At 44.9% G+C, this 14492-nt stretch overlaps 2 protein-coding genes across 5 annotated transcripts in view; one reads left to right on the forward strand and one right to left on the reverse strand.

Moving 5' to 3' along the window:
* RFC5 (replication factor C subunit 5) lies at nucleotides 1-11782 on the forward strand. 2 transcript variants are annotated; one of them, XM_027566723.1, is made up of 11 exons: nucleotides 2-186; nucleotides 1746-1810; nucleotides 2078-2214; nucleotides 3376-3455; nucleotides 4112-4185; nucleotides 5386-5545; nucleotides 6266-6347; nucleotides 6715-6844; nucleotides 7366-7443; nucleotides 8769-8823; nucleotides 9866-11782. In XM_027566723.1, exons 1-11 carry the CDS (start codon nucleotides 125-127, stop codon nucleotides 9960-9962), a joined length of 1020 nt encoding a protein of 339 aa, XP_027422524.1. In that variant the 5' UTR covers nucleotides 2-124; the 3' UTR covers nucleotides 9963-11782. The 2 variants fall into 2 exon arrangements, with proteins under 2 accessions (XP_027422525.1, XP_027422524.1); XM_027566724.1 differs by lacking the exon at nucleotides 8769-8823 and having other exon boundaries at nucleotides 1-186.
* The window catches only part of WSB2 (WD repeat and SOCS box containing 2), a 22342-nt gene continuing 17491 nt past the window's right edge, over nucleotides 9642-14492 (reverse strand). For 2 of the 3 annotated variants that reach the window (XM_027566722.1, XM_027566720.1), the window contains exons 5-8: nucleotides 14155-14327; nucleotides 13338-13448; nucleotides 13117-13224; nucleotides 11562-12518 (exon numbers count right to left, since the gene is read on the reverse strand). In XM_027566722.1, coding sequence (XP_027422523.1) covers nucleotides 12356-12518; nucleotides 13117-13224; nucleotides 13338-13448; nucleotides 14155-14327 — 555 coding nt within the window. In that variant the 3' untranslated portion in view covers nucleotides 11562-12355. Of the gene's footprint in view, nucleotides 12519-13116; nucleotides 13225-13337; nucleotides 13449-14154; nucleotides 14328-14492 lie in introns of all 3 variants that reach the window. The other variant, XM_027566721.1, reaches the window with a different exon arrangement.

The raw sequence follows: 14492 nt of genomic DNA on the forward strand, positions 1-14492 counted from the left end.
CGCGAGAGTTGCGTTTGCGCGCGAACTCTAAGTGCGAGGGTCCCGGGGTCTGGTTGCGGCTGTTGGCGAGGTTCGGGCCTCTGGGAAACGCGACAAGCCCACCGGCCACCATCATCACTCCGTTATGGAGACCTCAGCGCACAAGCAGCAGCAGCCTGAGGCGGCCAAGATCAGAAACCTGCCCTGGTAGGAGGGGGCCTGGCTGCTGCGGGGAAGGGGATCGGCCGCGCGCGGAGGCGGTGGCCCGAGTGAACAAGTGGCCAGTCCCCAGTCCGACCTCGCCCCGCCGTCCCCAGACTTGAGGCCGGGGTGGAACCACATAAGTTCACCTCCCCTCAACTCCCCAGTCCTGCTCCATTCTATTTATAACTAGCTAGGTCTCCCTTCACCCATAACCCTGGGCCCCCTTTCCTGTTGCGGAAGAGGAAAACGGCTTCCCCACTTGGGTGGCAACACGGGGGTTCGATCCCATGTCTTCTGACATTGCCTTGGCCTCTGTGGCAGAATGTTCTCTCTTGCCAAAATAGTCTCTTCTCTCGGTGCGATTACTGGTCACATTCTAAGCTAGAATAATGATGATGATGATGATAACAGCACTTCCTAGTTAACTTTCATTTCAGTGATTTCGTTACACGCACCCTATTAGATGTTGGAATTTTGCAAAGACCCTAGGAAGAAGGCACTGTTATTCCAGCTTTACCAAATGGCTAAATGACTTGCTTAAGGTCTAGAGTTGGAAAATAGGTTTGGATTTGAACCCAGGTGGTCCAGATTAAGAGCTTGCACTCTTAGCCAGCCTGCTTCCACAACTGTGTCTCAGTGTTGTTTTAAAGACTGATGGGATTTGGCTTGATTTTGAAAAACTCTTGTTTCTTTTCAAAAGTTTTCAAGATAATGAGTTCGGTTTGTTATTACTATAGTAAAAATACATAACATAAAATTTACAGTTGTAGCGATTTTAAAGTGTACAGTTCTGTGGTGTTAAGTGCATTCAGACAGTTCTGTGGTGTTAAGTGCATTCAGAATGTTGTGTGATCATCCACTATCTAGTTGCAAAATTTTTCATATACCTCAAATGGAAACAATATACCTGTTGGCAGTCACTCCCCATTCCCCTCTCCTTCAGCTCCTGGCAACCACTAATCTACTTTCTGTCTCTGTGAATTTGCCTATTCTGGATATTTCATGTAACTTGAATCATACAATATGTAGTCTTTTGTGACTGGCTTCTTAGATCAGCAATTCATGTCCTTTTATTGCCAAGAACATTCCACTGTATGGCTATACCACCATTTATTGATCCATTCATCTGTTAATTTATATTTGGATACAGGTTCAATTTTGGATTAACTTTAGGTGCCCATCCAGGTTGAGATTATAGGCAGATAGCTGGAAAGGTGAAATGAGAACAGTTTTTCAGCATTGTTGACATTTTTAACCAGATATTGGAGGGGGGAGCATGGCCACGGGGATTAGCCTTTGCATTTCATAATGTTTAATAACTTCCCTGATGACTATCCACTATATGCCAATAGCACCTTCCACCCAGTTTTGACGGGAAAAGTCTGTAGATATTATCAAGAGTTCACTGGAGGACAAAATTGCCCCGATTGAGAACCACTGGGTTACAGGTTTTTGTAGCTCTCTCTTCTTTTAGGTAGGATATGTATGAAAGGATTCTTTTGCACATAACAAAATATTCTTGCCTTTATATATGTTGTAATGCATGCTACATTGTATTTTAGGGTTGAAAAATATCGGCCACAGACACTGGATGATCTCATTTCTCATCAGGACATCTTGAGTACCAGTAAGTATCCATGTGTCAGTGGCTGGTATCCTAGTTGAAGGACCTGGATATATTTCTTAGGGATGTTGTTTCTGCTGTAATAACTTTAAAGAATCTGATTAAGCTCTTTGGGATGTGGCTTTGACAGCTGCATCCTTCAGATTTTTCATTCCTGCCCGCGCCCTGGATTTGAACATAGAGTTGAAGTAGATTCAGTCCAACTCTGGCCCGCAGTGAATGAGGCGACTCTAAGACTGATAGCATCTCTCTTTTTCCCCCCATCTTCAGTTCAGAAGTTTATCAGTGAGGACCGCCTGCCGCACCTCCTTCTGTATGGTCCTCCAGGGACAGGAAAGACATCCACCATCCTGGCCTGTGCTAAACAGCTGTACAAAGATAAGGAATTTGGCTCCATGGTCTTGGAGGTAAATGAGAGGATTACCCTTAACTTTCAAAGAACTCTGGTCTCTTATTTTTAGTTCTGCTAGTTTTGTTTTCCAAGTTAGTTGCCGTGCTGGTGGTTGGGAAAGAAGCAGATGTACAATATTTCAATTCACTTTTCCTATAATTGACATTTTTGCCTGGAGATTTTTGGTGTAGCTAGAGGGCAGTGGTAGGGCCAGGTGTTTTTGTTTGCTGTTGCCAACTTTTACTCAAAACACTCAGGGGTCACTTGGTTGCTAGCTGTCTCCCATGTGCCCTTCTGCATGTTGCTCCACACTGTTCTTGTCTCAGAAGACTGGGCTGTGTTGCCAACAAGCTCTCTTGCCCTCTGGCTCCTATTGGGTTTGGCCCGTAGGGGCCCTGGCAGGAGTTGGGGGAAAAATGATGCCTGGTCCAGCCCCGGGTCACCACATTACACAGATGGACAATGTCCCCTCCCACAGGGCACAGCACCCAGCATTTCCCCAGGAGCCAGCACCACTCCCCCAACAACCCCTTAAGACTTGGGAGTGGTAATGGGCCCCAGTAGCCCGTAAGGTATTGCATAGCTCTTGTGGTTTCTCCCACACCTCATAAGCACCTTTTAAAATCTCTCTTCATTTAGTTCTCTTCAAATTACTGAATTTGAGTGTGCTGTCTGTTTACTGCTGGGACACAACTGATCCACTTAGATTATGAAATTCTAAATATTGTCTATTGTTAAGAAAAAAAATGGTTTAACTTACTTTTTTTGTTATAGATCTTAGAATCTTGCTGCTACCAAGATTCTTAATTGTTCTTACTTCAGTTTATTAAAAACTTGTTAACTTCTGGGTTGCTCTGGGTTGTGGTAGCTAAAATTAGTATCATTCTGCTCCTGCCTGGGGTGCTATTCACTGTGACCAGACCAATTAATTATTCCTCCAAAGCATGTCAGTGATTGTCCTCAAAAGGGAGAAGAAAGATAGTCATTGGCCTTTCAGAATATAGTGGAATGATCTAGTGAGCTGTGAGTTTTAAATATAATTGCAATCTTTTTTTTAATGATCATCTCTTTATCTGTCCTTAGAGACCTAGCTTGCTGAGCAGGACTGATAAAAAGATACATTAATTCATAGCACACTAATATGTTTTCTATTTATTCTGGCTTCTTTCATGTTTAGCTGAATGCTTCAGATGACCGAGGAATAGATATCGTTCGGGGACCAATCCTGAGCTTTGCTAGCACAAGGACAATATTTAAGTAAGAATTCTTTGCATGATTTCTCTCCCTAAAGATTTTGATCAGTGAGTTGAGTTTTTTAAATCCTCTCCTTTGCCAGTTTATAAAAGTGTAAGAAAAAGAGCGGGGAAGGCTTTGTCAAAAGCAGCCATGAGAAAGACATAAAGTATAGGAATGGTGGTAAGAAATACTAAAATGAAAATATTATCTAAATCTATTTGCAAGTACCCTGGGGAAGCATTAGTTCCATTTTATTGGTTAACAGAGAACTGATTACATCATAAGACTGGGTGAGCTAGTTTGAATTTAAACAAAAATGAATTGAGATCAGGGTGGATAACTAGGATGGTGGTGAAAAAAGAGAGGAAAAGACAGGCAGAAGTAAAGGTGGTAGGGAAAAGGCAGCACTAGGATAATAGGATTCTGGGAGGAAGAAAGATGAAGGTGCCAGAGGACAGAACCTGACACAGAGGTTAGACCTCTGTTCCCTTTAAGAGTTGAAGGAGCAGTGGGGTATTTGCTCTGTGTTACCACAAATGTCTGCTTTGGTCAGAGTTCTAGGAGAAATGAACTTTGTGAGCCGGGGCCCAGTGGCACAAATGTGAAGGTGTAGTTTTGGGCCTGGAAGTCACAGTGAGATTGAAGCAGCTTTTAGAAAGTACCACTTGTCTTCCCAGGAAAGGCTTTAAACTGGTGATCTTGGATGAGGCCGATGCCATGACTCAGGATGCCCAGAACGCCCTGAGGAGAGGTAAGGAGTATGGCCATGTACAGTGGTTGGTGAGGACAGCTCTAGAGGAGAATTAGCATCTTTGGACTTGAGATAGGACATGGGTTCTTTTCAGTTTTCATTCATCTTCTGACCCAAAGAAATTTCTGTATGCCTTTCACTGCATATCCCATCTGATGATCTAGACAAAAATCTCTGCACTGGGGTATTACCTCTTTTAGTAATTTAAAGACATAAACCTTTTGGGGACTCTTAGGTAATGACCAGACACTGGTGTTTTATCCTCCTTTTCCCTTGGGTTCAGTTTCAGAGTTGGGAATTTGTACTGATGGATGGGGGCAGGTAGGAAGTTGTTCATTTCTAAACTGCTAGATAGGCCTTTCTGCTATTGGTACCCTTAGATACAAAGGAGCCAGGAAAATAATACTAGAAATTTAGTTGCATCAGTCATGTCAGAAAGCTGACATGCTTTCACTTCTTGCCAGGAGAATGATTTGGCCAGGAAGGGAGAGTATGCTGTAATTTGTCAGTCTTAAGGGGCCTGGTGCAGTTAGTTTCTTTGCAAGGACATTCTTAATCTCTCATTAAGATTCTGCAGTGAACAGCTAAGAGAGAAGAGAATCTTTAAGAATTTTAGGGAGGAGTAGATTGCAGCCCATGTTTAAGGAGGAGGAGAACAGAATATCTTTTGGTCCTAAAGGCGTTGGCAGCCTTTCTGCAGCATCTTGTTCTGTTGAGTCAGTCTGGGCAGATCCCAGCGTGAGAATGTTGGTACAGAATGAAACTGATGTCTTAGGCATCTCTGAATTCAGCTTAATGCTCTCGAGAATGCTTTAAGAGTTTGAGACAAAGTCCACTGGAAAGTCTTCAAAAAGCCATTCTCCTCCCCTGCCCAGTAAAAGTTGGGGCATCATCCATCTGCCAAGTAGAATTTTATGCAAAAGGGAAGGAATACTGGATTTCACATCTTAATGGAGTAGAATGGCAAGAGCGCCAGAATCATGGCCACTCGTGGAAAAGGAAGCTTTTTGTACCGTCCTGTTCATCAGCTTGGGAAAGAATGGCTGGTCTCCAGGGACATCCTCTATCACTACCATAGCATCTCCACTTGTCTGCATTCTTGTTTTCTGTACCTTTCACATGACCCTAGAAAAGTGCAGGGTTTCTGGGTCCCTTGAAGAATCAGAATGGAAATGAGGTGGTTTTCTTTTCTCTTGCCAGTGATTGAGAAGTTTACTGAAAATACCAGATTTTGCCTCATATGTAACTATCTGTCAAAGATCATCCCTGCCTTGCAGTCCCGGTGTACAAGATTCCGATTCGGACCACTGACTCCCGAACTCATGGTTCCCCGCCTGGAACACGTCGTAGAAGAAGAGAAGTAAGTATGTTGAAAAGCAGGGAAGGGGGTGGGCCTTGGGAGACTGGGTGTTGGGTAAGGCGACTGGCTGGTATGTTTCAAGGTGATACCGTTTGTAGACAATTCAGGAAACCTGGCACAGGTTAAGCCTCCCTGTCTGTTAGCTGCCCTGGCATCTCACAGACATTCTTCATGAAAGTCATTTGGTTCTTCACTGGATTCCATCCTTCTCCCCTGGAAGCTGTCCCACCTTCTTCCTGCTCTTCTTTTGTTGTTGGGAACTGCACATTGCCAAGTCTCTTCTGCTAAGATGCCACTAGCCTTTCTTGACTAGAAGGGAGGGTCCTGAGTCATCACATTCTGTGTAATCAGATGCCAAGCAAGTAACCAGCCCGAGCCGCTGCTGTTGTTAACAGGTGCCTTGGCTCTGCAATTGCAGATCTCATCAGGACCCTATCCTCCCAGAGAACAGATTTCAAAGCTACCTGCGCAACAGAGCAACACTTGATCCCAGTAAGAGTCCTTCTAGACTTGAACTGGACTGTGACTCAACATGAGGCCAATGTCCCCAAAAGCCAGTGAATTCTGGAGTCTGTAGATCAGGAGAGTATTGTTAACTCCATCCTTCCCTTTTCTTTCTTTCATTGTTTAAATGCCTCGATCATCCCAGGCCATCTTGTTCTCTCCATAAGCACTTGTGCTCTCAGGACCTCTGAATCCCTTCTGCCTGTTTCCTTTCAGAGTTGATATAAGTGAAGATGGGATGAAAGCGCTCATAACTCTTTCCAGTGGAGACATGCGAAGGGCTCTGAACATCTTACAGGTATGGCACCACTCCAAGCAGATCTCTAGTTGCTTTGGAATAGTTTTCCAAGAAAGACATGAGTAACAGTACAACAGAACTGGTAAAAACTTGATCTTGTTATATATTAAAGGTGTACCCCCACCCTTGTGTTTCGATTAACTGAAAGAATAATTTGTTGCAAACAAGGGAGAGATAGGGAAGGACTCTGCAGCAGTAACATAGCTGACTGGCAGCGGCATCCTCCGGACATGGCCAGATCTTAGCAGTGTAAGAAGTACAGGGTTCGGCCTGTCGGGTACCTCCCCACCCCCACATTGCTCCCTCCACAATTGCCTCCTGATCCGCCTGCAGCAGCCATGGTGATTCTCCCCCTCTGACTGCACAGAGCACCAACATGGCCTTTGGGAAGGTCACAGAGGAGACTGTCTACACCTGCACAGGGCACCCGCTCAAGTCAGACATCGCCAACATTCTGGACTGGATGTTGAATCAAGACTTCACCACGGCCTACAGGAATATCCTTTCTCTTGCCCTGCAGTCGGTGCATTAAGTGTCCAGGGTCTGAACATGGAACTCTTTTCAGCTCATGATGGAACACGATGTCTGTGGGTGGAATGAGTGCTTGTCTTTAATGTCACAGAGTTCTTCCTGAAGGGCCCTGACCTGGGTGTGGCTTGCAGCCGCTCCACTCACAGATGGGAGGGAAGCACTTAGACCTTGGGTAGAAGATGCAGTCATTTTCAAGATGTCACTGTTACTCGTTTTCCTGTAAAATTAAGAGCTAGGTGTAGTGATGTAAAGCCTTTTGGGGAATGCATTTGGTTCTATTCTCTACTAGACAGATACAACTGTTATCTTTCAGAAAACTCTTATTGGATGGAGATGAAAACAGAAAAATAAGAATTTGGGTCCAACATATGCCACTTCAGATGGAAAGCAACAGCTGTGTTGGGGTGAAAAGTCCTGCTTTCAAAAGTCACTCTCTACAGTGTTTGTCCTGGAACTTGGTCCCTTTGCCTTAACTGTTCCTCTCTAGATATCATGGAGTTAAAAACTCTGAAGGGGTTGGCGTTACACGACATCCTGACAGAGATACACCTGTTCGTGCACAGAGGTAACTCATGTTCCTCCCCGGTTCAGAAGCTGTGTATAAAGCAGCATTCTTTGAGGTTGGGGGTGATTGGAGAGGGAACCTGAAGCTCCACTGTCCACTTTGGAAACAAAGAAACAGGAATGAAGAGGTGTAAACCTGGTCCCTCATTTTTTGTTTTATCTTGCTATTTAAAACCTTGTTCTAAAAATACTCTTGACCTCTAGAATGCTGGGGGGAAAGAAGAAAAGAAATTTCTGAAAGGCTAACTTATGTCCTCCAAGGGTTCATATTTTAAAGCAAAAAGTAGGATATTGTAATTCGTATTTCTAAAAGGGTATTTTCCCCAAAAGGAGAGAGGGAGAAGGAAGATCTAGCTTCAAATCAGCCAGAGTGGTCTCACCTAAACCATTTTAAGTTCCCCACTTGGTTGTATGTTATGTACAGAGAACTGCTTCTCGACCCTGGCCCATATACAACCCACCCCAGGCCAATCCAGTTAGCCCTTTGAGGGAGGACCAGACACTTGTGTCTTCCAAGCTCTGAGTGGTCTGCTGTTCAGCCTCATGGAGAAGCTCCTCCCTGACCCGCAGTCACCTGCAGACCGTCTGGTCCATGAACACTGGTTCTGCCAGTTCCTTTCTAAGCCGCTGGCTGGTGTGAAATTCTGCCCAAGAACATGGTTGGCTCAGGCCCAGCTCTGCACTTTGTGGACACTGAGAATGAATCGACCTTTAAAAATCAATCGTTTTTAAAACTGGGATAGCAAGTGAGAACTCAGCTTTGACAGTAACTTAGAGTGACCCAGCAGAGAAGGCAATGGCACCCCACTCCAGTACTCTTGCCTGGAAAATCCCATGGGTGGAGGAGCCTGGTAGGCTGCAGTCCATGGGGTCGCTAAGAGTCGGATATGACTGAGCGACTTCACTTTCACTTTTCACTTTCCTGCACTGGAGAAGGAAATGGCAACCCACTCCAGTGTTCTTGCCTGGAGAATTCCAGGGACAGGGGAGCTTGGTGGGCTGCCGTCTATGGGGTCGCACAGAGTCGGACACGACTGAAGTGACTTAGCAGCAGCAGCAGTAGAGTGACCCAGTGGCTGACAGCATTATGGACGGCTCTTCCACCTTCTCATGATCACTCTGGAACCTGCTCATTTTTTTAGCTGCCCTACAGACTCAAAAAGAATAAAAACTTTGAAAACCTACACACTGTACTTCTAGAAACATGGTGTCTCAAGATCTGTAGCTTCAAGAGATTAGTCTTATCTGATGTGGAAACTCATACTTGTCCTCTGTGATGTTTTTAACAGTAAATGACAGACCCCACTCATTTGATTTTTCTCCCAGTTGACTTTCCATCTTCAGTTCGAATACATTTATTGACCAAAATGGCAGACATTGAGTGAGTATTTATTTTCCAGTTTTGTTTTCCTGCTTTCCCTTTGTTCTTTGTTTCTACTTGTTTAGGATCAACGGTTTGGTCTAAATCATTCATACTTGGTGGAGTCTAGTTTTGGGTGGGATTACTGAACCAAGCGGGGGGAAGGGTATGAGCTGCTTTTTTAAAGCACAGGGGTTAAGCAAGGACAGGTACAGCTCAGTTACATATTTGAGATAAAGGCCTCTCCTTCAGCCTCAGAGGCTGGGTCCACCCTTGTTCTCCACGTGCTCTTGTTATTTGGGAGGTCTGCTTTAGTTCAAACATCTAGGTTGTTTGGGGACAGCCAGCTATCCAGCTGTTATTAAGGCATTTTGGCATATGAAAGCATATTGCAGGGAAAGTAAACATAAACTCAATTTTCCACTTTGGCTGCTTCAGTAAACACAGTTATTAGCCCCCAGTGAAGCTGGCAGCTCTCATCTGAGTAGACAAAAAGCACTGGGTTCAAAATAGACATCCACATCAGCCAGCTCCAATTCACCATCACTGGTATTCACACGTACCAATTAGGTCACTTCTTACTGCTATACTGTGAATTGCAGTTTTACTTTCAGTAGCTGGGCACTTGAAAAGGTTGCAAGATAAATACCAGTGTCTTGCTTTATTGACTAGACCACAGAACCACAGATATGGCAAACCAAACTTCCCAGTGAATTAGGAGAAAGGAAACTTAATTAAAATCCTTCTCAATGCATTTTGTAGGTGAAGAAATAATCCCTAGTCACACGCATTTTGCATATTCACATAGAGCTTCAACAAAGTTAAGTTCAGATCACTGCTACTGGTAACAATTTTTAAAAAAATTTTTACTTTGAATCAGATTTATGAATATTTGAGGCAGCAAAGAAAATGTCAGGGAACACACAAGATTGCTGCCTGGGATGAATTTCCATTCCCTCCTTCCAGTCCTGCAGCCGACTGTAGGTCTGATTGCTGTTGTTCTGTGGTCAAAAGGCAGCTGCCGTGCTATTCTCTCTCCTTACTTCGGTTTGCTTTCTTTTAGGTACAGACTTGCTGTTGGCACCAGTGAGAAGATTCAGCTGAGTTCCCTCATTGCCGCTTTTCAAGTCACCAGAGACCTGATTGTCACTGAGGCCTAGATGCCGGGGACCACACGCTGCCAACTAACTCTCAGGCCCAGAAGTGACAGGAGAGCAGGGGACACAAGTGAACAGCTGCCTGGGCTGGCTGTTTACACAGTCACCCCCACCTGTGTAAAATTGTTCCAGGCATGGATGGGCAGACATTTAAATACTGTTTGTGGCTGTTTGGAGCAGGGCTGTACAAAGCAGTTTTAAAGTCCAGCTCTCTTATTGCACTATGCGTGTGTGTCTTAAAAGGGAACAAAGCAAAACCCATTTTTAGCCTTAAGGCTTTTACCCTTCAGTTGCTTGGATGATAGGAAATTGGCGTACCCTATTTGGAACATCAGGCTTTCAAATCTAATACGGCCCAAGTATCTTCCAACACAAGGTAAAAAGAACATCACCAAAGTCACGTTTGTAAATCTAATCTGTGCTATACTTTAAATAGGTGTTAATGGGTTTCTGGCCCAAGCCATTATGCTTTTATAAAATGAACTCAATTTTCTTCCTTTAAAACCTGGCCTTTTTATTTTTGCTCTTGAAGTAGAATAATTGCTTGCCAGTTCCTAATTGTAGTGTGGACAGGAGAGAAAACATTTGAAGTGATGCCACTGGGGCCAGAGATCATCCAACACTGACTTGTTTAACCCAGGGCACATGAGATGAAGCCTGACTAAGCCTGCCAGTGCTGAAAGGATTGGAACTCTTCGTATTTAAATAGAAGACAGTTTATCTGCAAGCATTTGTGCTGCATCTGTGACAGGGTTCTGCACAGTAAAAATAAAGCAGCTTACTTACTGTTTAAGTGACTCCTCTTTCCTTAGCCGGCTACACAGAGGCTGACTTGTTCGACTTGCATTTATATGAAAAAGCCGCCTCCGACCCTGATTATCACAGAATTAACTTTCTCTGGAGGCTGTTCTTTATAAAGGTGTCTAATTCTTATACTGTCAAAAGGGAGAAGTTGGTTACACCCATCACTCAGGTGGGCCTTGTCTGAAGCTAATGGCCTGGGGGTGGGGGTGGGGGATTGTCTCAAGGTAGCTGCCCAGGGCCTCTCAGACTACACCGTATATGATATTTCAAGATGAACACGAAATCTAAATGCTGCCCGATCTAGTCCCACTTGTTTTAAAAGGTGATTTTTTTTTTTTTCTTAATGGAAAAAATGAAACGGTGAGCCCAAAGCTTTCTACCTTTTTTCCTTCAATGAAAGCCTCTCATCCTGAAAACAAGTTTTTCTTTTAGCAACAAAGGCAGCAGAGGAGAGGCTCCTCTACCTTTTCAACACGCTTTTTCATAATACACAGGCCTCTACAAAGCACCTAGTAAGAAAGCCAAAGGATAAGATGTTGCATTTCTTTTAAAATAATTTAAAATATATTAAATTTTCCAAAGGCAGATTTTGTTTGAATGAGGTGTCTTGATTAGATAACTATACACCACTGAAGGAGAACAGTACTTTTAAGGAGCTAGTTGTGTTTAGGGGCAGAGTTGAGACTGGCTGTTGAGTCCAATGAGTTGAAGCAGTCAAGTCAGATCTCGTACAGAAGAAAATCAGCTGAAATGATGACACCAATTCTTCACACAATTAAGGAGACATCTTCACAACTGTTGAAATTGAGTACTATGGTTTTTAGATACCATTGACAAAAACACAGCTGTACCTTAACATCTGTTGAGGAAATACAAATAAATATGCTAACTGGCAAACAACTGACAGATAACTCAGTAGCCACTGGGACAGTCATGCAGTTGAGGAATACGTTCTGTGTAACCCGACACACAAATCTGACACCTCCGGCACATGCACACCATTATTTAAAAAAAAAAAAGCCAAATCTACTAGCAGGAGCACGGCCTCTTGAGTCACCTGGACTTGAGCTGACAGTGCCTCCCACCAGACATCTCTATGACACCTGTCCTTCGGGCCAGAGGGGAGCAGGGAGAAGGAAAGCCCTTGCTCACTCACATCAGAGCCGCTCTGACCAGCAGGACAGAACCAAGGCCTCTTCTGCATCTGGATCAGTGACAGACACTTAGCAGAAGCCACACTCCAGTCAAGGGAGTGGGAACTTTCCTGCTGCCACAGAGGCGTGAGGCCCAGGCGCTCCTCTCTGTGAAACAACTCCTTAACTGCACTTGGAATTAAAATGACCAGAGGGCCCAGCACTGCTGTGCGTAAGTGGACTGAAGGTAAAGCTCAGGCTCCATCACTCTGTCCCTCTTCTAAGACTGACACTCTTGTGTCCTGGGGAAGAGACCCCGGCGGGTCCACTGGAATCTGGCTTTGCTACATTCTGTTCACAGCTTCCCAAATCAGATGTTTGGCCCATTATTCCACCTACTCCTTTGTCAGGAAGATTTATCCTGCTACAAAGAAAACAAGTAAGACCATGGAGACTGGGTTAGAAAGTCCTGTACGTGAGGAACTCTTTCATTTTCTTGGGGATTGGCAGTGCTAGCACTTGGTATGTCGTGAGGAAACTTCGAAGGGCTTTCCGGCATAAGTGCTTCAGTGATGACAGGACCCGAGGAGCCGTCCAGAACTGGACGTGGCCGTCCCTTGTCCTGAAATGAAACGAAAGACAGACCTAGGAGTTGTCTTTTCACCGTGACAGTTATTAACGTTTCTACTGACTTGCACTGGCAGGAGACTGCAGAGAGTGAAATGCAACCTGGACCTTGGAAATACATGTGAAGGGTGTGGCGCTGAATAATTAAGGCTGCCGAGAGCACTAAGAGAACTCTAGACACCTCCGAGTCCAAAGTGCTATCTCTGGGAGTGCAGGCCTTTATAAATCATTCTATGGCTTCAAATGTAATGGGGCAGAGTGCCACTTACTGCATTACAGATGTTCCCTGTCAGGTGGTCTCTGCCCCAAATGGTTTCCCATATAAATTCTGCATCATCTTAATTTCTGTTTCCTTGCAGACTTGGCCTGTTTGGTAGCATGAATTGTAGATTTTTCATTACATTTAGGTTAAATATTAAAAGTGAATGATAAACTACACTGGCAGAAGTAAATATTAGAATTTTATGTAATCTCAGATTTCCTTACAGCCGTCCTCATAGGCAAGAAAATTCTAGATGCTTTCTTTCCTTAAAAAGCTGCATGGAATACTCAGCAGAAATTGCTACCCATCTGTTCAGCTAACAGATACATACCCTGTGGCAATAACTCCACCATGTGGAAAAAATGTGCAGCAAAGACCATTGGTCATAGGAGCAAATGCAATCGGAGTCTTCAGTTCCAGGGCCCAGATCCTGAGGAGCCTGGAGGAGAATGGGACACGTCAGTAGGCCTGAGGTCAGACCCTGAAGGTGATGGTACAAGTCCTTTCAAGCACTTGGCTCTGAGGCTGCGTAAAGAGGTTTCTCTTCATTACCTGTCATCTGCCACCGTGGCGAGGTACAAGCCTTCGGGGGAGAAGCACACAGATCTCAGGGAGCTGATGTGGACGTCGCTATCATCCATCGGGGGGTTGAGCTGGGTGTGGCTGAGGAGAAGGACACAGGACAGTAGGCGGGCCTGGAGTTTCAGCCACCCTCCACCCTTCAGTGTTCATCCCCAGGCAGGAGGCCAAACTGCCTCGGCCACAAAGAGGTTCCAGACATGTCTTAGATCCTATGTGGAAAACCTGGGGATTTGCAGACTGGGTAAAAGACAACTGGAAACAAGTGCATTTCATAGCTCCAGTGTCTCATGGAGAGGGCTGAAGAGCTACCAACACTCCCCGTGCTAATTTCCCTATGCAAAGTAGGTCAGCCCTCACTTGTATGCCCCAGTACAAACTGAAAGTCTTTTTTAGGCTAAGATACATGATAATTATAGGACTACCTATTATTTGCTTCAGAAAACAACAGAGACAAAGGGGAAAAGGAGACCAAGTTGGTGAGAATATGAAAACTCACTTTGGAAATAACAGTTTCGATAAGAGGATCATTCTGAACCTGTTACTACAGTTATTAGTAAATGGAAAGAAAGAGTCACTGTGAGGTTTCATAATGCTGAATCCAAGCAATACAGTGAGCCTCCGATCACAGGAGACTTGAAGGCACTGGGGGCTCATTTGAGAACTTCACTGACAAACACCGCCACACACCAGTGCCTTAGAATAAGCAGGACCGCACTGGGTCCTGCACCAAGACAGGTTTCTCATCGGTTACCCCACCAGGAAGCTGAAGCAGGGGAGTGGTCCTTACTGGAGTGATCGCAGCCGCTCGCCGGTGTAGGGGTCCCACATGATCACATTGGTATCGTAAGAAGCCGTGACGAGCAAGGCAGAGTCAGGGGAGAAGTCACAAGACACCACACTGCTCTGGTGGCCCTCTAGCTTCCGGATTAACGTGTAGGAACGCATGCTCCACAGAAAGACCTGTGGGAAGAGCAGGTGCCTGGTCACGGTGGAGACAGCACTCAGGACATGACCAGCGAGGGGAAGGTACAGCCCTGCCTCTCCCAGCTCGACAGCCAGGGGAAGCCAAGCTCTCTACCCGCTCTTCCACGTTTCTTCCAGTGTGTGTCATTTGGGCTTAAATAA

Source organism: Bos indicus x Bos taurus, chromosome 17, assembly GCF_003369695.1.
Source record: "Bos indicus x Bos taurus breed Angus x Brahman F1 hybrid chromosome 17, Bos_hybrid_MaternalHap_v2.0, whole genome shotgun sequence".
NCBI lineage: Eukaryota > Metazoa > Chordata > Mammalia > Artiodactyla > Bovidae > Bos > Bos indicus x Bos taurus.

What these genes read in the sequence shown, in the direction of transcription:
- RFC5 (XM_027566723.1), top strand. Translation starts at nt 125, where the DNA reads ATGGAGACCTCAGCGCACAAGCAGCAGCAGCCTGAGGCGGCCAAGATC. An exon ending in AAGATCAGAAACCTGCCCTG is followed by an intron (nt 187 to 1,745) that starts GTAGGAGGGGGC and finishes ATTGTATTTTAG; the next exon opens with GGTTGAAAAATATCGGCCAC. An exon ending in GGGCTCTGAACATCTTACAG is followed by an intron (nt 6,348 to 6,714) that starts GTATGGCACCAC and finishes CTGACTGCACAG; the next exon opens with AGCACCAACATGGCCTTTGG.